Here is a 26,140-nt window from a genome sequence, read left to right on the forward strand (position 1 = left end):
TAACAAACAAGGAAATTAAAAAAAAACATATTAATCACAGTACTAAACAAGCTAGCTATTAATCATGCAATTAGACAAGTAGATAATAATTTGTCGGGCAGAATTTTCAAACTAAAGCAATTACATAATAGAGCAAGCATTTGGGTTCTCATCGCTAAACATTTGAGGAGGCTGATAATTGAGATTATTATTATCATGATTATGATGATGATGATGATAATCTATCCTTGCTGATGGCCAATAATAATCGTTGGAACTGTTGATTTCACCCGTCATCATCATCATCATCTTAGCATTCTCATCAATAATTGTATTATCATTGTTATTGTCATCCTTGTTTTCTTTTTCTTCTTTCTTATCATTCTCTAGTTCACTGCTGCTAGTCGTGGTCGTGGCATCTTGTTTTTTATCTTGTTCAACATGATCTTCCTTGATAATAGACACTTGCTTCCTTGTCTTCTTGTGCACATACTTCACCAATACTTCTGGGTCTCCAATCACGCCCTTCACTATTACTTCACCTTTGCCTACATCTGTTTCTACGGACTCTACTCCTGTTCGTATATTCATCATTTCAAATCAGATGCTAGATTTGTTGCAAATATGCACGTATCAAACAAAAGTTCTTGCACATGTAAAATAAATATATTGTACACCATTATAACTTTTACCCAATTTTTGTAACTTTTAAAGTTTTAATATGTTTTGTTCAACTTTTATATTATAAATAAAATTAATATAAAAATATTTTAAAGAGTAATTTTATACATTATTAGTGATTTCGAAAATGTAATTTTTATTAAAATGATAATTTTTATTAGTAGATAATTTTTACATATATAACACTAACTTTTAAGCATTTTGAGTTAACTTTTACCCCGAGATATAATACGAATTATTTATTATACAATAGTTGTAAATAAGAATTGTGGGTACCAGATGAGTATGGATCATCTAGAGTTTTAATAAAACAGTACAAGTAGAGTTGTATCTTTTTCTTTTTTATACACGTAGAGTTATATCTAAACCATACATTCTAAAATCAATGGCTCATATTAGTAGGAAAGGGAAATCAGGGGTGGATATTGATGAGAGAAAATAAAGGGTTGAAAAGATTATGAGTCATTGATTTTCCCTTGAATGATTGATATTACTTTATAGAGTTATTTTAGAACTTTAAAGGACCAAAACCTCAAATATATACGTGCACGACTAGTTAGGTACGCACCTTTGATCTTTCGAATGCGCTTCCGTAGAAGCTGCGCACAGGCTTCGCAATGCATATGAACTCCTAGCACCACTCTTACAACGGGAGGTGGCTGCAAAAATATTAAGTCATTAAAAATATACTCTATAATAGCCCACGACTGCACTCACGAACACACCACACTTAAAGATTGTAACATATCATGTTCATTTAAATTGTTTTAAACTCTAATTTAACACACTCTCACGGTCGCACAATTTGTGTACCACTTTCCCTTATTCGTTGATATTAATGTATTTTCAGATATGAAAATAAAATTGTCTAAATTTATTATAACATAAAAAATTGACAGATTGTGTTTTATCACCTAACAAATAGAAATTGTATCTAAATCTAAAGATAAAATAAAATTATTTTTCACCACCTAAAAATAAAGAAATTTATTTTTACCACCTCTTAATAATAAGATGGACGAAAACATTAAGTAGGCTTCATTTCAACGGCTATATTTCTTATTTCTTTCTCTTCTCCAACGATTTCCATGTATATAAGCTAACATTTACCTTTGTTTCTCGTTAATTCACATAATTTCGTAATATTTCTCAAAAAAAAATAAAAAAAAATTAAGGGGATGTTTCTCAAATTGATAGAGGAGGCATATCCAAATTTCCAAAAGAAAATCAAGTTTCTTTAAGGTATGATTTATGTTTGATTTATGTCAAAAAGGTATCATATAATGTTTCTGTCCATCTTGACATTAAAATGTGGTAAGAAAATAATTTTTATTTTATTTTTAGGTGATAATTTCTATTTTGTTAGGTGATAAAATAACAAATTGTTGATTTTTAGGTTGATAAAAGTCAATTTATCTTTTTTTATATAAACTTATCCAAGCCCAAATATGGGAGCTGTGAGTCTTGTACGTGACTCTTGGAAGCCCAAGGGCCCATACCGTATGTAATGCCAACTTCATTAGATATATAATAGCCCACGACTGCCCTTCCTTCCCCCATTTGCATAATTGCATTCCTAGCTAACCCAGCTAGTGATTACATAATAATAGTACTCCTTTTCTCTTGGCTCAAGGTTTACTACTCCATTCCGTCCCTGAATATTTTCACACCGTTTTGACTGATACGCTTATCAATGCACAACTTTGACCATTACTATCTTTAACTACATATTATAAAAACTTATAAAAATATTAATATTTTGAAAATATATATTACGATGAAGCCAACAACATATTATATATTAACATTTATTTTCTTATACTATAAATAAAATAGGTCAAAATGAATTATGTGAATAGTGTAAAAAATCAAAACGGTGCGAGTATTAAGGGACAAAGGGAGTATACGAAAGGAACAAGCATTACTGTCGACAAATGCAAATACTCCGTACTCCGTGTATAGCAATGAAGTTGTGCAGATGGAGGTTGCGGTGTCGGCAAATGGATGTTGAATTCATTGTAAAACGTGCCGTTAAATTGGCATTTTACCCTCACCTTTGATTGTTGGTTCTGCTTTCATGTCAGTTTTTAATCAGCCCCGCCCACTTGCTGCTTCAGGTTTTACACTATATATGTCACTATATGTACTATTACTCCTTTCTCCTCCCCTTACCATTTTCTCTGTCCTACCATTTCGACAATACTGTATGTTATACGGAGTTATGAAATTAATTTTGGATACATTGCGTTTTAATTACTCTATGAAATTAATTTTGGATATACTACGTTTTAATTACTCTGTACATGTTTCATTTTCTATAATCCCATGATTGTACGCCTGTTAGAAGATGATTAGATCTGGTTGTTAACTAAGGTTGGTCTTGGCTTCTTACTTAAATTAATCAGAACTACTACATATACATAAATACATAATACATTAGGTTTGCTCTCTTCACCTTTCCCCGTGGTACTTGTTTGGCCGTTGCAATTTATATGTAAATTATTGTAAAAGGTTCTCAAAGTTACAAAAAAGAACACGTGATACATTTTGTTAATACTCCGTATTATGCAAGTTCCAATTAGCTGAAAAATGACTAATCCGTATACACGTGAATACCAGTAGTCTAATTAAGAAGATACGTTGAGTTAAGGACATCCATTTCCTCCTATTAAACCCGAAAAGATAACCCGAATAAAATGAAAAGATTAGTGTTAGTGTATAAAGTAAAAAGATAACAAGAATGTCGTGATTAATAGGATAGAAGCATATGCATACTTGATCTTTCTGTGGTGGCTCATCCTTTATATCCTTGTTGTTGTCATCCTCTTTGGGTTTCTCCTCCTCGGCAGGCTTAGGAGGCAAGGGAGACAGTAATTGTGCATTTCGGCCTGTTTTGTGTCGAATTCGGTGGCATAATTTCAAAGGCTCCGCCGTCTTCCCTTTCACCACAACCATGTTCGTCTTCCTGTCCACTGCTACCTCTTCCACCCCTTTAAGTTGATTCATGTACACCCAATTCAACAGAGTCAATACATTTTTCATTTTTGTAAGTGACACTTTATAAATTTATGTACGTACGACGGAGTAATTAATAGTGAATTAAATAAAAGGGTTAATTGCAAAGAGAAGGAGGGCGGACGTACATACCTTGATAAGAGCGAATGGATCTAAAAATCTTCTTGGCACAAGCCTCACAATGACAATGCATATCAACTTTGATTACAATTGGCTCATCCTTTTCCTTATTCTCTTCAGTACTACCATCTCCTCCTCCACCATTACTCTCTTTCTTATCCTCCGCCTGTACGTGTATCGGTACGTGTTCATCTTATTATTAATAACGACATTAATCAAAATAAAAATAAAAATAAAAATAAAAATAAATATGGAATAATGTATATAATCTTAAAGGACGTAGCTAGGTACATACCTCTCCCATGGGATCCAAATTACTTAATTAACAAGGAGAAGTCCAAATTCCAAAATGTGAGGAGCTCAGGTTTTTATTTTTGTAGGTCGAATATCACAACTTCCAAATATGAAAATGAGTTAAGGCCGTATTGAATTGCTTATATATATATACAACATTTTTTATTATAAATAAATGTGTGGTAGAGAGTTCATGTGGCAGCCCAAGCACGTTAGCTATTTAATATTTATGCAATAGTTAGCTGGTTGTAGAGTACTACTACTCAAAAATCAAAATGTGGTTTACTACTATTCTACTACTACCGCATTAGATTTATTTTTAATATTTGTGGTGATCACTTTAACAAAAATATTGGCGTACGTCTTTTTCTCTCTTTGTTATAAATCATCCATTGCGTCACCAAGTACTATATCTCTTTTTTGTTTTTCTCTTTTTAAAGATAAGGGTACCATTTCAAGAATGGAGAATGGACTATATATGGAGAATGGACTATGGAGAATGGAGATAAACTTATTAGACAGGACGAGAATCAAACCCATTGTTGGTTTTTACACTACAAAAGGTTTTATGTTTGGATTAATGTTGATTGCAAGTTGTGCTTAGGACATAATTTCAAGTATCGCTCTACCTAGTGGTGTGAACTTAGAACTCTACTTTATGACTTGCAGATTTTAAGTGCAATCAATTCATGTTATTATCGATATTTTGAGGATTCATCATTGATATTACCTCCCCTCTTCCTATCCTCCTTCAAGTTGGACTTAAACATGGGTTGGCTTAACTACGTAATGTAGGTGGGTGGGTCAACCTCATATCTTAAAACTCTAATTTTTAAAAAGCTGGATCTAAGAGTACTTTGGAAGTGAGTGTGGTGGTGAAATTACTATTATATATTATATTGTATATTTTAAACTTAGTCAAAGTTAGTACAGTTACACTGTGTTTGGGACCAATTTCATTTGTAAATGTGAGAAAAATTTAAACTATGAAAATCTAAAGAAAAGTAAATATGCTTAAATTTGTGAAAATCTCCAGATTTTACTTGTTTAGTGTATTACTATGGAAACTATATAAGGAAAATTGAGTACAATGTGGGACAAGGAAGAAAAATGAAGGTAATTTTGTAAAAAATGTTTAAAATTTCAATTCGCTCAATTTTCCATAGTTTTTCCATTACTTCTGAAAGAAAAACTGTGGAAAATAACATAATAAAAAATAACAAAGAGATTTCCACATATTTCCTTATATTTTATATTTTCTTACATACTTTTCAAAAATTATGAAATCTGCTTATTTACAAAATTTTACTCACATTTCCTCATTATTCTCCTTTTACCATACGTACTGTTAACAATGATTCTAAAAAGGTACTTATCCTAGATGATAGAATATCGTATGTGATAGAGTTATATATATGTTATGTCTTAGCTATATGATATAAGATAAAAGTCTATATGACTTAGAAAACTTACGAACTAAATAAAGGTGTATGCCCACGAATAATACAACACAAAACAACAACATATTTGTCCCTAAATAATATTTTATCATAATATCAAGAGCGGGCTAGATCTTGAAATCGTTTACGAAAATTTCGGCCGATGGTTTTAAAATTTAAACTAGCCGGCGAAATTTACAATACTTTTGTAGATTTTTTTTCCTCTAAAATTATTTCCGTTGTGCGACATGATAAGTTTGATTTTTTTTAATTACAAAAAAAAAAAAGAAAAAAAAAGAAAAACCAAAAGATGAAGATTTCTGTTTGGTTCGTGTGTTTTGGAGTTTCATTAGGTGGTAATTTTTTTGTTTAATAAATTAACTTCATGTGGGATTGGCATGAAGTGGGTGTTTTCACTACAAGAAATTGTACCATTAATGACGGGAAATTCCGTCGCGAAAGGCCAATAATTGTTGATTAATGACGGGGTTTCCCGTCGCGAACCCGTCATATATAAAAGGGGGCTGTCGTTAATAGAAAATCCCGTCGTTAATCCGTCGTAAAAGACATTTGCGACGGTTGATCCCGTCTTTGTTAGGTTGTTAGCCCCGTCGCAAAGCGACGGGATTTTTGACCCGTCGTAATTAGGTTGTCGTTAAAGATACAAATTCTTGTAGTGTTTGGATATAACGATCATTAGTAGTAGGTTGCGATGATGTTTGAGTTCTCCATGTGTCGTAAGATATAGACGGTTTTTCATGTGTGGTAAGATATGGACGGTTCTTCATGTGTCATAAAACATGAATGGTTTTTCATGTGTCGTAAAACATGGACGGATTTCCATATGTTGTAAGACATGGACTAGATAGAGTTCGACTCTCCTTGTGCCGTGATACAGGGTTTGGTTCTCCTTGTACCATGAGACAAAGTTCATATTTGTTTTTTCTTGTACCTTGAAATGACAAGACATTACCTTGAAATGACAGGACAAGCATATTGGTTTTCCTTGTACGAAACAACAAGATTCCTTCAAACGACAAGAAGCATATTGGTTTTCATTGTACGAAACGACAAGCTCCTTGACACGATAGGACAACGATAGTGAAGGAAATAATGCCCTTGGTCCAAGTATGCATTTAATATTAAGTCTAATAAATGCGGTTCAGTATTAATGAACAAGTTAATAATTCAGTGAGATCAAGTGAGCTGAATGCCTAGCTAGAGGCCGCTTCAGTTCAAGTGGAATTAATGATATTAATCCACAGCTTACTCTTGACTGAACCCGTAGGGTCACACAAATAGTACGTAAACGGATCAAGTATTTAATGGCATTAAATACTCCATCTATGGATATTCGGGATCGACGGATCTTGGTTTCAGTGGGAGCTGAGATCGTCACAAGCAAGAAATGAATACTCCGGAAACGATGATATTGCCGGAAACGGAAATATGGATCGTATCGGAAATATAAATATTATCCAAGTCGTAGATGTTGCCGGAAACGGAAACATGGTACGTATCGGAAAATATTGATGGAAATGGAAATATTGCCGGAATCGGAAATATTGACGGAAACGGAAATATTGTCAGAATCGGAAATATTATCGGAATCGAAAAATAATTCCGGAAACGGAAATATTAAATATTTGTTCGAAACGGAAATTAATTCTGGAATCGGAAATATTAAATATTGCTCGTATCGGAAATAAATTCCGGAACCGGGAATTTAATCGGAAGCGCATCGTACGAATAAGCATCGGACGAGGCCTGCCGGACGAAGGCCCAGCACGAAGTCGAGCCATCGCCCAGCAAGCCAGTGCGCCACAAACGCCCCAAGCCAAGGCAGCGCCCAGGCCCACCGCAAGGCAGGCCCAGCGCGCGCCAAGGCCACAGCAGCGTGTGGGCCTCGTGGCATGGGCTGCGAGCTCGCAGGCCACGCGCGCATAGGCGCCCCTCGTGGGCTGCCGTGCGTATGTGTGTTTGTGTACATACACGAATCCTAAAACAATTAGGATTTGATATATGATTAAATTCCTAATTTTAAAAGGATAAATTAATTAATTAGAGTTCTAATAGGATTCTAGTTTAATTAATTCGTATCCTAGTAGGATTCAAGTTCCCTTTCCATACCTCTATAAATAAGTGCCTAGGGTCATTATTTAGAGACACGATTGAAGTATTCTAAAGGTAAGTTTTTGAAAGAAAAATTCAGCCATACACTTGCACTAACCTAGCCGAAAATCTATACTACCTTAAGGGCGATTCTAGTTGGTCAAGCTTAAGGCGGATCCGGACGTGCTGTGGACTATCTACGGAGGGACGACAATTGGAGTCCTAAAGACTTGTTCTTGTTCGGTTCGGGCGCAGCTAGGGAGGGCACGCAACAAAGTGTATGCACCTAAACTATGCTAAATGATTATGTGTAAATAATATGCTTTCCTGGCTTTATGGTTTTTCCGCATGATTTATGTTTTGTCATATGTATCATAACCTATCAGATAGGACATGCATGTGACATTTTTTCCTTGCACGAAATGACATGATTCCTTGATATGATAGGACAAGCATATTGGTTTGTTTTTCCTTGTACGAAGCGATATGACTCCTTAATACGACATGAAGCATATTGGTTTTCCTTGTACGAAACGACATGACGTACTCCTTGACCCGACAGGACAATCAAATGACATTTTTTTTCTCCAATCGCAACGTTCGTGAAACTGTTGTTCCGATTGCGGGAGGGTATTGAGGATAACGTAGTTATATTAGAGGATAGAATATCATATGTGATACAATTATGTTATATCTTAACTATATGATATAAGATAGAAGTCTATATGACTTAGGAAACCTAGCTACAAAGCTTAGGATATCTAGTTTGTATTATAAATAGAGGTGTATGTCCACGAATAATACAACACAAAACAACAAAATATTTTCCCCATCAATAATATTTATCACATTATCATTATAACTGTGCATTTTATTCACCTTATAAAATAATTATCAGGTCCGAGAATTTCATGTCAGTTTCAATAAATTTAATAAAATCCAATCAGATCTAATTTTTTTTTCTTGCAATCAAGCCAATTAAGTTCCAATTAGATCTATTAAATTCAGATAAGTTCAATTTATATAAAAACTAGATTAGGTCCCGTGCACGCACGGATATTTAAAAATTATTGTTTGATCATCTTTTTTATAAAAAATATAATTGAATTATTTATCCCTTAAATCTATTGCGTAATTAATAATCTCGAATGTACTCATTTTATCATATTTTAACTTACTACTACGTATTATATATTTTATATGTTTAATTTGATTATCTGACTAAAATATTTGATATATTTAATATGCTAATTTGACCAAAATATCGAGTAAGAATATTTTCTATTATTGACATGACAGTTTGACTAAAATTTTACCAAAATTTTAACAATGACATATTCCATAATCCTATATTTTTTCCATATATAAACATTTATACAAAAGGAGAGAAAATAAAAAAAAAGAATAAAATAAATATGTCTTTTTAGGAAAGAGTTTTTGGCGGGAAAATTTTTCACCAGGAAATGACACGTGTCTCTTTTAGTATATAGTAATAGATAACGCACCTTTTTTAGTCATTTTACTTATCAACGTAACAATCAAGTAATAGTTAATCATTAAAATAAACTTTAGCTCATGGGACGAAACTGATGTTAGACAACAATAAAGTTGTAACATTTGATTAGATTTAAATATACTTATCAAATTAATGTGCGTACATGAGTTTCCAAAACACAATAATTGGACAAGTGACAAATAATTGGACAAGTGACAAATAATTGTATAATTATTCAAAAAATCAAAGACTTGATTCGGTTAAAAGGATGACATCAACATTAGTATTTTACTACCATACTAGTATAACACCCGTGCGATACACGATTTGAAAATCATAATATCAAATTTGTAGAAATATGTAATATATAGGGGATTTTATTACACTAATACAATATTGTATTTACTTAGGAGAGTGACTCTCATGCGGAGATTTTAAGTTTATTATCCTTATCTTTCAAAAAAATATACAGTATTGTATTAATATACATAGTAATTTAATCATTACAATATGATGGCAAAATTAACCAATAAATTAATCAAGCAATGAGGTTTCGAAAAATATTTTTACCATTTGCATTTCTCCTTCTTTGTTTTCCCCCTAAATGTGTTGTTAAGTACTCCTTCTGTTCCATAATATTCTCCGATTTTCCATTATATGTGCGGTTTCTTATGCATTACTTTGACCATACATTATGAAACGGGGAAATATAGAAGAAGATTCAATTAAAAAAATAACGCCTTATTTAAATGTTTGACTTTCAGTAAATGGTCATACGTAGCTCCTATAATAAAATGATTCAATTCCGGGTATTAAAAACTAAATACTAAAAAAAAAAATTAAAAAACATTTGGAAAAATGCTTATAGATTATAGAGTAGGTCAATCGTGACCACCATTGAGGCTCTGACCCATCATTTTTGTGCATGTCCATTTTAATTTTTTATAGGAATTTAATATTTTATTACATTAATAGAAATGAGTAAATTATATGATGAAAGTGGTTTTATTCAATTCATCATCCGCTAGGGGAATAAAATATAAAAGTATTCTTGTCATAACACTCATCTTACCTGTACCGGTTGTACTCATCTTTTTTTTCCACTCGAATTACGTACCACCTTAGTATCTTACCCATAAACCTTATAAAAAAAATTACAATTTTATAAGAAAATTTGATATTTTATTACGTTTATTAAAAATGAGAAACTATACATTGGAAGTAAATTTATTATTTTTATCAAAGGAGGTGGGAACATATTTAAATTATTCCTGTCACACACACCCTCTTATGTACTAACATATCCTAACACACATCTTCATTCTACTCATTTTTAACCCACATGAACAAACACCTTAATTAGTATGTATAACTTACCAATAAACTTGATAAAATGTCTGACCTTCTCGACTTGTACCTGAATATCCGAAAAGGAAGTCTTCTTACCCGTAAATAAGCCCTATTCGAATTAACTCACTTTTGTCATTCTTAAATAACAGTCGGTTTACATAATCCAAGCACCAACTTTAACCTTAGTTAGGTCGTTCATAAAATCTATGTTTTGATCTCAATGTAAGGCAAGTGCATCCTTACCATAGTACATAAAAAATGTATCTTGATTCCACCACCAACTTATTATATATGAAGCACTTTTTTTTTTAAAAATCTATGTTTTGATTTCAATGTATCACGTTGAAATTAAGGATCTTTTTTTATAATAATATGTTCTCTTAAAAAAAAATTACAAAAAACAAAGTTCATAATACATTTTTTGTATGTTAGGAAAAACACATGACTATTTTCATGGTAAGAACATTTTCTTCTGGTCCAATAAAAAAAAATTAAATCACATTTTCTAGCATATAAACATTTTCCTGGTCACGGTTTTTTATTTTCTTAACCACAATTATCTTTATTATGGACTTATCTTCAACTTACATGACCTTAATTATTGAAATAAGTTTCAGGTCCTATAAGTTCAGGTAATAAGTTGAAGAGAAATCCCCCTATATGAGCCAACTCTTAAAATAAAGTCAAAAAATTAATTTTCCCTTTCATACTTATTGAATAATTAATGCCATTCGATTTTCAAGTTTAAGATATTTAGTAAGCAGGAAAAAACTAAAGAAAAGCTTTTTGCTTAATAGTATAACTTTTATAACTCTAAACTTTAGGAATAATAACTTTCAATAATCAATTACAATATTTCAAATTCAATAATTATACTCTACATTAGGTTAAACTACCTAGCTAGAAAGTTCAATTAGTTAGTCTATGATTCTTGTTTTACATATTTTTTCTCTAAATTCTTGCGTTTAAAAAGTTGTTCTACACTCACTCGTCTATCCATAACTATGATTTTTTTTATTACTCCTATCAGCGTGACAACTTGATATAAAGCAAGAAGTTTGAATATTCAATGAATGAGTAATATATTGTCGTTTGAAAGTCGAGAATATGATCATGCACATACTGCTTGAATTTTTTGACCAAAGTATAACGATTATCAATTATGAGTTGTGTTGTTATATTCTTGGCTTTATTCTGTTCGACTTGTTTTGACTTATTTCAGGCAAAATAAGTCCAGTTAAGTTCAGTTAAGCTTAGATAAGTTTAAATTAGTTCAGTTCAGACAAAATAAGTCGAATAGAACGGAGCCTTGGTTGTATATTTTGTAATAAAGTCAAAGATATTATTTTGTTTAATTATTTATATTAAAAGATTTGCAAATCATAGAGGGGCATTTATATTAAGAAATAACTTTAACAAAGTACTCCGTAAGTTTTAATTTTCCTCTAAATATATTGATATGAACGATCAAAGTTAATTCTCGAAAACTGACACTTATTAAGGAATACGTACATAATATACTTTTGAGCATTTTGACATATATATTTTAAAATATTAACTACACGTGTTATAAAAATTCAAAGAATACTTAATATGTATAATAAAATATTCAAGGATTTGGGGCAGGTTAGTAGGAGTGTGAGTATACTAAAATATTCAACGAATGGAGGAAGTATCCTATAAATAAAATATACTAAAACAATGACGAAGTTATTAAGGATCCCAAGGGGTATGTGCCTCCGTCGACTTTAAAAAAAAATAGTATACCAAATAGGCCTAGTCTAATATGTTATTCATATTTTATAAATTAGTATACCAAAAAGGCTCAGTGTAATCTGTTAATTATTCCCCACGTTCCTAAATATTGGCTTATTATATACAATTTTAATCTCACATAAAATGTATTTGGTCCCACCACTTTTATTTATTCCCAATTTCATAGTAGAACCAATTCATCACAAAAAACATTTATGGTTCATGCATGGGGCAGATTACGAAGGGATCGAGTACTCCTATATAACTACGACTATTATGTACGAAATATGTGTTTGATTCCTTAGATTCTAATATAATAGTGTATATTTAATTTTATTTAGCTAGATACTATATAGACGTATTTAATTTATATAAGTTAGTAAATTATTATTTATTTCTTTGGTTGGAGAAGTTAGTAAATTATAAATACAAACCTATGACCTAAATGGGTATTTGATACTTTCCTTATTTATTTGGTTGGAGAAGTATTTGACTAATAATTAATTTTTTTTTTTAAATTAAAAGAAAGGTTAATCAATGAGTAACATTTGTCATCACCACATTAATTTTATCTCTTTTAGTATATTATATGGATATATAGATTCAAAAATATAATTCTAAAGAAGTAATATCATTAACATACGCCGCAAATGATGACAAAATTCAAGATTAATTATAGTTGGACTTCAACTTTCGATTTTTGAGAGGTTCATTTATTTTTTCATGATGCTATACGAAATTAGATCATTTTGTTCCCTAAAAAACAAAAAAACAGAAAAAGATTGTTTGACATGAGCTCATTTTGAGGTTGTTTCAATATACTACATCACTAAAATGAATTGAACAAAACAAATAAACTTTAGAATTATATTATTTTTTGGTTGAAAACGTTAGGATTATCAGTGACATCATATATTAATATGTAGATGTAAGATTTATTATGGCATATAGAAAAGAATAGAAAAGAAAATTCACTTTTCGTTTCATTGACTAAAGTAACATACCTTAAAAAAAAGTGCGTTAAGTTAAAGAAGGAAATTAAGGGATATTTTTAGTTAACAAAAACACCTAATGCATTTAATTGTTAATTAGTTTTATGTCTCATAAATTGATCGAGAGAGTTCAGAGTTGCTAGGTAGGGGAAGAAGTAAATTGTAATAATGAAAATAATTTATATTTTTTCATAATAGTTTTAGGATGTTTATTATCCAAGGAATCTTTAAGATTTATAATGACAATCTATAATATTTTATTTGTACATATTTTTCCTTAAATAAAACAAAGTAATGTTAATCAATAATTTTAATTATTTTTTAAATAAAAGAGAGGCAAATCAATGAGTGACATTTGTCATCACCACATTGATTTCCTCTCTTTTAGTATATTATATAGATTAGATTCTTATCTATACAGTGTTATTGGACTAATACACACTTAATTAATTGGTCAAAATAATACTCTCTCCTTTCCTAAACAATTGAGGCTTTAACTAACTTTTTTTCATTACTAAAAAAAATTATTGCTTTTAGAATATCAATATAACTTCGCATGAATAATTTAAATAGTTGTACAAAAATACTGGTCATTATTATAGAATTGTGTGAGAATCATAACAATATGCATTTGAAAAACATAAGTTAGAGTATTTACGAGAGAAATTCAGGAGAAACATTTTTATCAAGAGAACTTCAACGGTTAATTAATGGTTTAATCAAGTTATACGGAGTGAGACAAATAAAGCACCGCATTTCCCCCCTAAATTACTGTTCAAATAATGAAACGCTAGGCCTAAAAGTATCGGGAGGCAAAATGGAGACCATGGGTGAAGATCACGAAAGCTCAATTTATGGTGTTTTTGGAAAGAATAATAAATGGATGTTTAAATCACACTTTATTTTTTGGGACCAAAAACTGGCACTTCACCTTATCGGATGGATGAAAACTTTGGAAATACAGAGATAAAGTAGTGCTTAGAAAAAGAAGGCTATATATTTTTTTTCTGTCCTCAAGTTTCACAAATTGATACTCACCCATAAGCCATAATTATGACATCATAGTTTTAACTAATTCCACTTGGCTAAATGTTTGTGGCCCAACCAATTATTTTGCTTTTTTTTTCTCCACATAATTTTTTGTAATACCACTTGTAATTTGTTTTATCTCTATTATATAAAAGAACAGTTAAAAACGTTTCGGTAATAACACATTTCGTGTCCCCTTAGAAAAGACTAAAACACCCTCTACCTTTTACTCTCAAACCCTTCGTCGTTCACTCTCTCCTCCCTTCACTACTTCCTCCGCCACTCTTTAACCATTAAAGCGCAAACTCTCTCACTCTCTCTCAACTCCATCGCCCTTTATCCTCTCCCTTTCTCTCTCTCCTCTCTTCTGATTCAAAGATTACAAAATTAGTAAAGTGATTGAGGTGATTCAAATATTATAAATTTGTCTGATCGTGTTCTTTCATATTATTCAATCAATTATACTGATTTTGTTCGTTTAATTGGTTTGATTTTGATTTATTCGACTAAATTGACTGATGAAGCGGTTTTGAAGATGGCAGAGGATCTTCGTCCTCTTTCTTCTCTCACTTCCTGTATTTTCTCCTCTTGTTTTAGTCCCCGTTAGACTCAAAACTCTTAGAACATGTTTATCAAACACCTTGGTTTTGGTCTTCAACCTAATAAAATACAATACTTTTTCATTTCTCTCTCCCCAACACCAAACTCAACACCAATAATATTTACGGTTTTTTCATGAAATACCCTTGAGGTTTAACGAAATGCATCAAATACACCAGCGTGTTTCAAATTACATAGTATACCCCTATTTAAACTTATTGTGCACCAAATACTCTTCTTACTAACGGAAGTCTAACGCCGTTAGTCATTAGTGCTAATTTACCTATTTATCATAATTATTAACAATTAACCTCCCAACAAACCTGATTAATACATAACAAACCTAAAGATTTAGCAACCAAAAAAAAAACTCATTCAAAATTCAATCAAACTTCTCGAAAATCTGGGTTCAAAATTTGCCCAATTTAAATCAAACTTGTGATAAAATTAATCGAGCAATAATGCTTCTACTTCAATCAATTATCTCATCAATTAGCTCCACAATTCGTGCTAAAATCCCCAATTTGATTTGCCAAACCCTAAATTCAGAATTGATTTCTTTATGTTTTGATCCGATTAATGTAACTTCTGGGTTCGAAAATCAGGGAAGGGGAGAGGAAAAGAGGAAAATTCTAGGTTCGAAAATATGAATTTAATCGAGAGCTTCGTTGCTTCTTCAATGGAGTTGGGTTTCTGAAAAGCATCTTCATCGTGAGAGCTACGTTGCTTCTTCAATGGAGTGGGGGTTGCATGAATTTAATCGAAAAATTTGGGGGTTTGAGTTGCGAATTTAAGAGGAGAGAGAAGAGGATGAGAGGAGAGCAAGGATGGGGGAATGGAGAGGATAGAGTAACTCTCGTTATTGGGGTAGTCGATGGTGGTTTTGATGGTGGATGTGGGACTTCATTCGGACTTGGGAGAGAGAGGAGTTGTAGTGGTGGAGGCGGTGTGCGCTTTGAGGGTGGAGGCCGGCGGTGCGGGAATTTGATGATGGAGGTGGTGCTGTGCACTTTGACGGTGGAGCCGGTGCGGATTTTTGTGATGGCGGTGGTGCAACTTCAATGGTTGTGTGTCTGTGGGCTTGGTGGTGGATATATCTATCAGAGTGGTTGTGCGGCCGCCTCTCCTGGGAAATGAGAGAGGATCAGAGGATAGAGCTATCAACTTCAATGTCATTCTAATTTCCATAAATAATCATGTTCGATTAGGTTTAATTAGTTTAATTAGGGGGGTTAAGTAAGTTAATTAGCACTAATGACTAACGTCGTTAGACTTCCGTTAGTAAGAAGGGTATTTGGTGCACAATAAGTTTAAATAGGGGTATAATATGTAATTTGAAACACGCGGGTGTATTTGGTACGGTGCATTTCGTTAAACCTCAGAGGCATTTCATGAAAAACCCGTAATATTTAACAACATTTATCAAACACCAAAAATATCATCTCTCTCATACATAATCTATACCCCCATCTACAATTATATCTCATGACATTGTTATGGATAATATATAATCAAATTATTAGTGGCATAATTAATCGTTATTAATTAAGTAGTGACATATTAATTGTTTATTAATTTAATTGTATAATAGCCTAATAAATATTTAATAAAAAGATATTTAAAAATTAACTAAGTAAAACTTCACTTGTTAAGTATATAATTTAAATCAATAAAAAACTTAACTTGTTACCTAAAAGCTCGATCATTACAACCTTTAAATAAGTGATATTGCATACTACTAACATATAACTAATCAATCACTAGTTTGTCTACATTTTTGCCGTACATTTTCAATAAGGTCTCCCTTGAGAAATTTGTGATCTAAAGTTAAACAAGAGAGGAGAAAATTAAGATAATTTTTTGTGATCTAAGGTGGATCAATATTGGTGTCTATTTACAGAGCATAAAAAAATAAGACATTTATAATTTTTTTTTTTTGAGTTGTAATATTTATTTTATGGGCATTGTAAATTTGCAATGGGTATGTATTTTTAATAAAACAAATATATGTCATAAATCACATTGCAATTATTAAAAAAAAGGATAACCAATAATTTTGGTCCCTATATGACACATGTCAATCTCTCCAAGTAAGATTTTTGTTTTCCATTTGGTGTTCATGAACACCAATTTTTTTTGGTTTCATTCTCTCTCTAACTTTCTCACTCATCTTTCTACCTCTTTTATTATATTTTTATTCACTTCTCTCTCCTACACACCAAACCAAGGTGTTTGATAACTATGGTCTTAATTCTGAAGGTAATTTTTGTGTCCAATGATCTTGATTGTTCAATATTGTTGATAATTTTATGTTTCTGATTGAATGCTTGTTTATAGGGAAAAACAAATTCGTCAAAGATTTACCAAGAATTGTATGTATCTTGTCTTTCGATCTCTCTTCAATTATTCCAATTAATTGAATTTATTTCCATTTTTGTTGAGAAATTGATGATTTGTTCTTTTTGTTTTTGTTATAGATGCAGCAATATAAGTCAGTTGTAATACTACTAAGTTCACTTTAACAGGTATTTAAATGCAATTAATTATAATGTTAAATTTTGTTATTACTGTTATTTACTTCCTCCATTTTTTTATAATTGCACCATCTTAGGTTTTGGCACTATTCACATATTCTTATATAGTAATTTTTTGTGATTTATATGTAAAGAAAAATATATTCATGTGGGATCTTGTTAGATTCGTCTCGAAATATACTTTCAAATTATCAAATTTTTATAATTTTTTCAATTGTATAATAAGAGATATTAATGGTTAAAATAGTGCATTGGCAAGCGTGAAATCTAAGATGGTGCAATTAAAAACAAATGGAGGAAGTATGATTTAAGTTGAGCCAACATCAGAAACTGATTTGAGTTGAGCTTGATTTGGTGAAAGTATTTTGATTTTTTGATTTTTTCACTAAAATAGGAAGCAAGAGAGGTGTGAAATAGCCTTGACCAAAAGTTTATAGAAATCACAATTACTTTGTAGTTAATTTAGCCCAGATCAGAAGCAAGAGAGGATTTGATCGACGGTGCAGGGTTCGAGGAAGAGTGACGGCAAGGTGAAGTCTGGATTCGAAAGAAGGGGTTAGTATTATTGACTGTATTTTGCTTTGTGAATTGATGATTTTATGATTAGATGATGATTATGATGATGATGGGAGAACTGTTAATGATGTTAATGATTTTGCATTTTTAAGAACTCAACAACAATCAATTATTTAGATTAGTAGTTATTGTTGCTTAATGAAACAATTAGCCTTGTTTGCTTCGCTTCAGTATTGATTTTTTTATTGATGACAGTGGAAATGTGTGAAGCTAATTTGTATTTTTTTCGAGGATGTGATGGCTAATTTGTTAAAAAGAAACTAAATGTTAGAGATTGTTGAAGTGTTTATAAGGTTTAATGCGATAAATTTGTTATATGTTTGCCTTTGTGTAATTTATTTATGAGGCATGTTTGTTTTTTATTTTCCCCTTAATGTTTAGTTTTAGTTTTAAATTTGAGGATCTAATTTGATTTTAATTGATCATTTTATTATGCAGTAACACTTCAGAACGATTTGAAAGCTGGGGCGGAGCTGCTTGATATTATTCTTTCAAAGGTTAATTCTTTTATGATAATCTTTATTTGTTTCCTTTATTTTCTGTGTAATTATTTTTAAAATATTGATAATTATTAAAATATCAGGCTTTACTATGATTATTATTGAAGTTTTATGATCTGATTCAATGCAATTTTAAATGCTTTGATTTTTGCTATTTTGAGAAGAAGACTACTTTTTCTGATATTTATATGGTGATGAACATGGATCTTTGTTTAAATAATTTGCCTTTTTATTGGTAATTTACTAATGCATACTTCCTGCAAATAATTATGTGAAACTTTTATACGATTCTGCTTGGTCAAACCGAATCACAAAACCTGTCAAACGGACCTAAATTAAACAATTTGGGTAACCGGTAAATGATTTGTGTGTTCATTAGCACTATAATAGGTTGTTACGTATTTGTGTGTTCATCTTCTTGCTGATCAATAGTCTCGATTGTGGATTGGAACTCCCAAAAAGGTTGGTTGATTATTTTGATGAAATCCAGGAAGAGGATATAGTTCCCTTTTTTAGATAGCTATGTTGCAAGCAGTGTGTTCTTTGAACTGCTAATTAGAATTATAAACGAACACTCGTTCTGAACAATGGCCGAGGATTGTACACAAGTGGGTCTATGTCAGTGCTTGTGAAGGAAATAATTCCCTTGGTCCAAGTATGCATTCAATGCTAAGTTTAATAAATGCGGTTCAATATTAATTAATTAAACAAGTTAATAAATTCAGTGAGATCAAGTGAGATGAATGCCTAGCTAGAGGCCGCTTCAGTTCAAGTGAAATTAATAATATTAATCCACAACTTACTCTTGGCTGAACCCGTAGGGTCACACAAATAGTACGTGAACGGATCATGTATTTAAGTGAATATATTATTCATTGAATACTCCATTTATGAACATTCGGAAATGACGGATCTCGGTTCCAGTGGGAGCTGAAATCGTCAAAAGCAAAAATAAAGAATGCTGCGGAAATGATGTTATTGCCGGAAACGGAAATATGGATCATGAAGGAAATATAAATATTATCCAAGTCGTAGATGTTGCCGGAAACGGAAACATGGTTCGTATCGGAAAATATTATCGGAAATAGAAATATTGCCGGAAACAGAAATATTACCGGAATCAGAAATATTGTCAAAAAAGGAAATAAATTCCGGAATCGGAAATATTAAATATTTGTTCGAATCGGAAATAAATTCCGGAATCGGAAATATTAACGGAAACATAAATATTTGTTCGAATCGGAAAACGAATCGGAAGCGCGACGTGCAAACGCTCGACGAATCCTTTGACAAATTCAAGGAATTTCAGAGTGAAGTAGAGAATCAATTAGGCAAGAAGATTAAAGCACCGCGGTCAGATAGAGGCGGTGAATATCTGAGCTATGAATTTGATGACCATCTGAAAGAATGTGGAATCTTTTCAGAATTGACTCCTCCCGGAACACCCCAACGGAACGGTGTGTCAGAACGGAGGAACAGGACCTTTCTAGATATGGTTCGATCAATGATGGGTCAGGCCAAACTTCCAATAGAATTTTGGGGACATGAACTAAACACAGCTGCACTCACACTAAATAAAGCCCCGTCTAAAGTTGTCGAAAAGACTCCATATGAGTTATGGTTTGGAAAGCCTCCAAATGTGTCTTTTCTTAAGATTTGGGGTTGTGAAGTATACGTCAAACGATTAATTTCCGACAAACTTCAACCGAAATCTGACAAATGTATCCTTGTGGGCTATCCAAAGGAAACAAAGGGGTATTACTTCTACAATACATCCGAGAACAAGGTGTTTGTTGCTTGAGATGGTATCTTTTTGGAAAGAAATCACATTTCCAAAATGACAAGTGGGAGAAAAGTAGACCTCGAAGAAATTTGAGTCGAACAACAAACTCTAGAGAATGCTCAAGATGACATTCAGGTTGAAACTCAGAGATCTTTAGAAGTATCTGGTGAAAATCAAGAACCAACTAGAAATGTAACCCTGCGTAGATCGCATAGATATAGGTCTCAACCGGAAAGATACATAGGTATTTTGACGAATGAGAGCCATGAAGTTCTATTGCTGGAAAGCGATGAACCTGCGACTTACAAACAAGCTATGACGAGCCCTAGCTCCAAGCAATGGCAAGAAGCCATGCAATCTGAATTAGACTCCATGTCTGAAAACCAAGTTTGGGATTTGGTCGATTTGCCAGATGGCTACCAAGCCATAGGAAGCAAATAGGTTTTCAAACTGAAAAAGGAAAAGGATGGGAAACTAGAAGTTTTCAAAGCTAGATTGGTTGCAAAAGGTTACAGGCAAGTCTACGGTGTGGATTACGATGAAACCTTTTTACCAGTTGCAATGCTAAAGTCTATTTGGATAGTGTTAGCAATCGCTGCATATTACGATTACGAAATATGGCAGATGGATGTCAAAACCTCTTACTTAAACGGCGTTTTAACAGAAACTGTGTTTATGACACAACCTGAGGGTTTTGAGGATCCAAAGAATTCTAAAAAGGTATCCAAGCTTAAGACATCCATTTACGAATTGCAGCAGGCATCAAGGAGCTGGAATATACGTTTTGATGAAGCAGTCAGTGACTTGGCTTCGTGAAGAATGCAGACAAATCTTGTGTATACAAGAAGGTCAGTGGGAGCAAAACTGCTTTTCTAGTATTATATGTCGACGACATATTACTTATTGGAAATGACATTCCTATGTTGAACTCTGTCAAGATTTGTCTTGGGAAATGTTTTTCGATGAAGGATCTAGGAGAAGCACGGTACATACTGGGCATCAAGATCTAAAGAGATAGATATAAAAGGATGATTGGACTAAGTCAAAGAACTTATATCAATAAGGTGCTTGAAAGGTTCAAGATGGCAGACTCCAAGCGAGGCTACCTACCCGTGTCTCATGGAATGACTCTAAGCAAGACTCAGTGCCCAAAAACACTAGATAAGCGTAGACAAATGAGTGGGATTCCATATGCATCATTGATTGGTTCAATAATGTATGCTATGATATGTACACGCCCGGATGTTGTGTATGCACTCAGTGCTACAAGCAGATACCAGTCAGACCCAGGAGAGGCGCAATGGACTGCTGCCAAGAATATTCTAATGTACCTGAAAAAGCACAAAGATGACTTCCTGGTCTATGGTGGAGATGATGATTTAATTGTTAAAGGCTATACGGACGCAAGTTTCCAAACCGACAAAGACGATTTCAGATCACATTCTGGGTTTGTCTTCTTCCTCAACGAAGGTGCAGTAAGCTGGAAAAGTGCTAAACAGAGCACCATTGCGGATTCTACATCTGAAGCGGAGTACATTGCTGCACATGAAGCAGCAAAGGAAGCTATTTGGCTAAGGAAGTTCATAGGTGAACTTGGTGTAGTCCCCTCCATTAAAGGACCAACAGCTCTATATTGTGACGATAACGGAGCTATTGCACAGGCAAAGGAGCCTAGACACCACCAGAGAGTCAAGCATTTACTTCGTAGATTTCACCTTCTACGAGAGTTCGTTAAAAGAAAAGAAGTAGAGATAAGCAAGATTGGAACTGACGAAACTGCAGCTATGGGAATCAAGCATGTTGGAGAATGGCTTTGATGTCCTTAATAAATGTTTTAAAGTTTTAGAGTTTAATACTCTGTAAAACAATTTGGTTAACCATTCATATAAATGAATAGAATTCATTTTACCATTTAATTTTGTGGTTTATTAAATGATGAGTCCTTTCAATTTGACGATATATTCAAGATAGACTGTCAGTACCAGTCATGTGACTAAGAAATGTCTATCAAGTGAACTTGAATGTCAAAAGTTGAAAATTGTCCCTGGTCGGAAGTTTTCTATAAAGGTGGACACATAGAAAACGCTAGACGACTAGAATGCAAGATGACTAGTAGTTCTGTTTCTTGAACTATGTGGACATGGAAATTTCGCAATCATTTGCATAGATACTTACTTTAGAAGATTAGTACCAGACGAACTTATGCAACTTTACTATAAGAGATGAAAATCTGTCATAAGTAAATTTCATTACATTATTAGACACTAAACCTCAGTACCTGAGTGATTTGAGATTACTTGTTTGAGAACTCGTTACTTTGACGTTGTCAAGCGTCGCACTGTAAAAGAAGACTATAACGGCAACACTCAGATAATCACCTATCGAACGAAGTCTAACCTCAAGATCACAAGATTGAGATTGTCCTCCCATAAATCGGGATGAGATGCTGAAAGTTGTAAAGGCCACTCGGAGATCTAGAAACTGAAAAATGCGTGGCCGTGCTCAGATGAATCATAGGCTACGATTATCTGTTTATTTGATCAATTGAACTCTAAAACCGAGAAATACCTCTGGACATAATAAGGATGACTACTCTTACCTTATGTTCATGAGCAAGCATCAAGCGACAAAGGTATTAAGCAATGCACACTTGTCCCTAAGGACAAGTGGGAGACTGAAGGAAATAATGCCCTTGGTCCAAGTATGCATTCAATGCTAAGTCTAATAAATGCGGTTCAGTATTAATTAATTAAACAAGTTAAAAAATTCAGTTAGATCAAGTGAGCTAAATGCCTAGCTAGAGGCCGCTTCAGTTCAAGTGGAATTAATAATATTAATCCACAACTTACTCTTGACTGAACCCGTAGGGTCACACAAATAGTACGTGAACGGATCAAGTATTTAAGTGAATATATTATTCATTAAATACTCCATTTATGAACATTTGGAAATGACGGACCTCGGTTCCAGTGGGAGCTAAAATCGTCAAAAGGAAAAATAAAGATGCTCCGGAAATGATGATATTGCCGGAAACGAAAATATGGATCATGACTGAAATATAAATATTATCCAAGTCGTAGATGTTGCCGGAAACGAAAACATGGTTTGTATCGGAAAATATTATCGGAAATAGAAATATTGCCGGAATCGGAAATATTGCCGGAAACGGAAATATTACCAGAATAAGAAATATTGTCGGAAAAGGAAATAAATTCCGGAATCGGAAATATAAAATATTTGTTCGAATCAGAAATAAATTCCGGAATCGGAAATATTAAATATTTGTTCGAATCGGAAATAAATTCTGGAATCGGAAATATTAACGGAAACGTAAATATTTGTTCGAATCGGAAATGAATTTCGGAAGCGGAAAACTAATTGGAAGCGCGACGTGCAAACGCTCGACGAACAAGCTTGCGAGAGGCAAGGCCCAGCGCCAAGCAAGCCCACGCGGAGCAACAAGGCATGGGCCGATCAAAGGCAGCAGCGCCCAACGAGTGGGCCGCGTGCTGCTTGCTGCTACGCCTAGCGTGCATGGGCCGAGCAAGGCAGCATCGCCCATCCGTGGGCCGCGGGCTGCTTGCTACACACCAAGCAACGTGGGCTTAAGGACACACGTGCAAACCCTTGGACCGGCCAGTTACTTGCGAGTCAAGTAATCGTGTGTTTTCCTAATTCTACTAAAATTAGATGTTTAGGGCAAATCTGAAATGCTTAGTGTTTGATTATCCCTAGAATTCTAATGTTATTAATTAACTAGAACCCTAATGGATTTAGTTAATCGATTCCTAGTAGTTTTGATACTCCTTTATTTCCACCCTATAAATATGTGGTTCATGATCACAATTTATAATGCAATTCAATATACTATTCTAACACATTAAATTCAAGAGAGAATTTAATACTTGCCTATCACTATTGTGAGTTTCCCGAGTGCACATAAAACCTTAGAGAATATTCTAGGTTGTTGAATCTAAGGCGGATCCGAACGTGCTGTGGACTATCTACGGAGGGGCGATATTTGGAGTCCGATACTTGTTCTTGCTCGGTTCGGGAGCAGCTAGGGAAGGCACGCATCACATTGTATGTATACTAATTATGCTAATAGACTATGTGGAAATTAATTTGGATTCCTGGCTTTATGGTTTTTCCGCATGAATTATATTGTTTATATTATTCATAACCCTACAACTTAATGGTTTGTGGGGCTCAAGATTGAGCAGCTTAAGGCCGAGCTTCAATAATTGGATGATTGATTACAATTAGATTATCCGAGGTTCGAATTTTCTTTTTTGTCTTCAATGGTGAGTTGTTGTTCATTTCATTGATATAATCATTTAGTGTTCTCAAGAATATGGGTTTTACATCTGTCTCAAAGTAAGCACTCAATTTAATCTTTAGTGTTGTAAAGAATGAAGAACAATAACAAGATTCAATTGAGATTCCCAATGCATGTTAGGTGTTCAATCAAATGTTCAACAAAGATTATGAAATCAAAGAGTGTTTCATTTCTTTGTATTGAAGTTGTTTGATTATCCCGTTTAAAAACAGTTGTTTGATTATGTTGGTAGTCGAAATAATATCCCATCATCAATATTTGAATAATATAAAATGTAGTTCTCATGAAATATGAAGTTTGAAATTTGTTGTGTGTTAGTCTAAAGTGGATGCTATAATGGCATCACTTTTCATTCACAAGCCTCGCGAATTTATGTTAATAACGATTTGACGCAGTCGGAATTATCAAAGAAAAGCAAGCGCTAATCTTTAGAACGAACGAATAGATTTACAAGCGATAAATCTGTAAAAGTTCCGGAATCCACCAGAAAAGAGATAAACTCTCAGAACTTTATTATAAAAAGAATAGTTGATTTCTAATGGTGAAAATAAATTGTTTAAATAGTTAACACAAAACCCTAATACAAAACGAAAATAAAAACAAAAGTCGAAAATAATTAAACTGCAGTTTTCGAGCCCTAAACAAACTCGGATGGCTTAAAAATCCTATTGCCGTGAGTTTTTCTCGTGGGCCCGTTTCCTTTCCGAAAATGTATTCTATTAAGCAATCAGACACCAGGCCCGACTAGTAGAAATTATTTCAGCAATTTTCGACGATTTGCTTCTTTGTCGAATCGTACATCCATCCTTCCTACGCCAGGATTTGGCGGGGTGTTGATTGTTCAATTTTTAGAATAGATGAATCTTAAGAAGGAAAAATCAACAAGAAATAGCTTATAACCTGTTAGATATCACTGCAAAAAGTCGAAAATCTTAATGTGAGTTTTGATATATGTATCTTGACCCAAATTCCTCCCTTGCAAAAATTTGGTAGCCTTAATAATATATACCTTCATGGCGTTTGTATCCTATTTGGTAGGATATTTGATAATTAGTCATAAAAGTATTTGTACGGAGTTAGTCTTTCATAATTATTTGCTGCTGCTTTCTTTGTATCCTTTTTCTAGCAATTTTTTACAATATTTATTGCAGATGTTGTTCAACTGATAATCGTGAATAACTGCAACACCACCATATGGGTAGGAATACTAGCAACCAACGGGAAAAATTGAGCTCTTACTGTAGGAGGGGGCTTCTACCTTCACTCCGACAGACGACAATTCCTCTATCTCTCAAAATTGCCAGGCAACTAGAGACCCCCTGCTACGGATCGAGTCAGTATTGCTGGGGGAAATCTGTAATTAAGACCAACAGAAAATGTTTATTTGTGATTGGAGTTGTGTATTTACATGCATTGCCTAAAAAATAGTAATAGCTCAATATATTTAGTTTCTTTAATTTGGTACTACAATTTAGATTTTTCGTCATATAAGAGCATGTGCATTACATTGTTTCACTATTTAGATGCTTTTAACTAAAGATTACTTT

General features: G+C 33.1%; 1 protein-coding gene and 1 long non-coding RNA gene across 4 annotated transcripts; one reads left to right on the plus strand and one right to left on the minus strand.

The window, feature by feature from the left end:
* Positions 1-30: 30 nt before the first annotated feature.
* On the minus strand, positions 31-4,250 carry LOC110787105 (heavy metal-associated isoprenylated plant protein 7). The gene is made up of 5 exons (XM_021991676.2): positions 4,091-4,250; positions 3,808-3,961; positions 3,436-3,650; positions 1,229-1,319; positions 31-554 (listed from the first exon to the last, which is right to left on the minus strand). Exons 1-5 carry the CDS (start codon positions 4,097-4,099, stop codon positions 121-123), a joined length of 903 nt encoding a protein of 300 aa, XP_021847368.1. The 5' UTR covers positions 4,100-4,250; the 3' UTR covers positions 31-120.
* Positions 1,765-26,140, plus strand: LOC130460932 (uncharacterized). Of its 3 annotated transcripts, XR_008921158.1 has the most exons (7): positions 1,765-1,902; positions 6,515-7,918; positions 17,199-17,233; positions 17,339-17,386; positions 17,790-17,950; positions 18,410-18,468; positions 25,745-26,140. It is a non-coding gene; the product is annotated as an uncharacterized lncRNA (long non-coding RNA). The 3 variants fall into 3 exon arrangements; XR_008921160.1 differs by lacking the exons at positions 1,765-1,902; positions 6,515-7,918 and adding an exon at positions 7,983-17,120 and having other exon boundaries at positions 17,853-17,950; positions 25,745-26,136; XR_008921159.1 differs by lacking the exons at positions 1,765-1,902; positions 6,515-7,918 and adding an exon at positions 7,983-17,120 and having other exon boundaries at positions 25,745-26,133.

The sequence above is a fragment of the Spinacia oleracea genome, chromosome 5, assembly GCF_020520425.1.
Source record: "Spinacia oleracea cultivar Varoflay chromosome 5, BTI_SOV_V1, whole genome shotgun sequence".
NCBI lineage: Eukaryota > Viridiplantae > Streptophyta > Magnoliopsida > Caryophyllales > Amaranthaceae > Spinacia > Spinacia oleracea.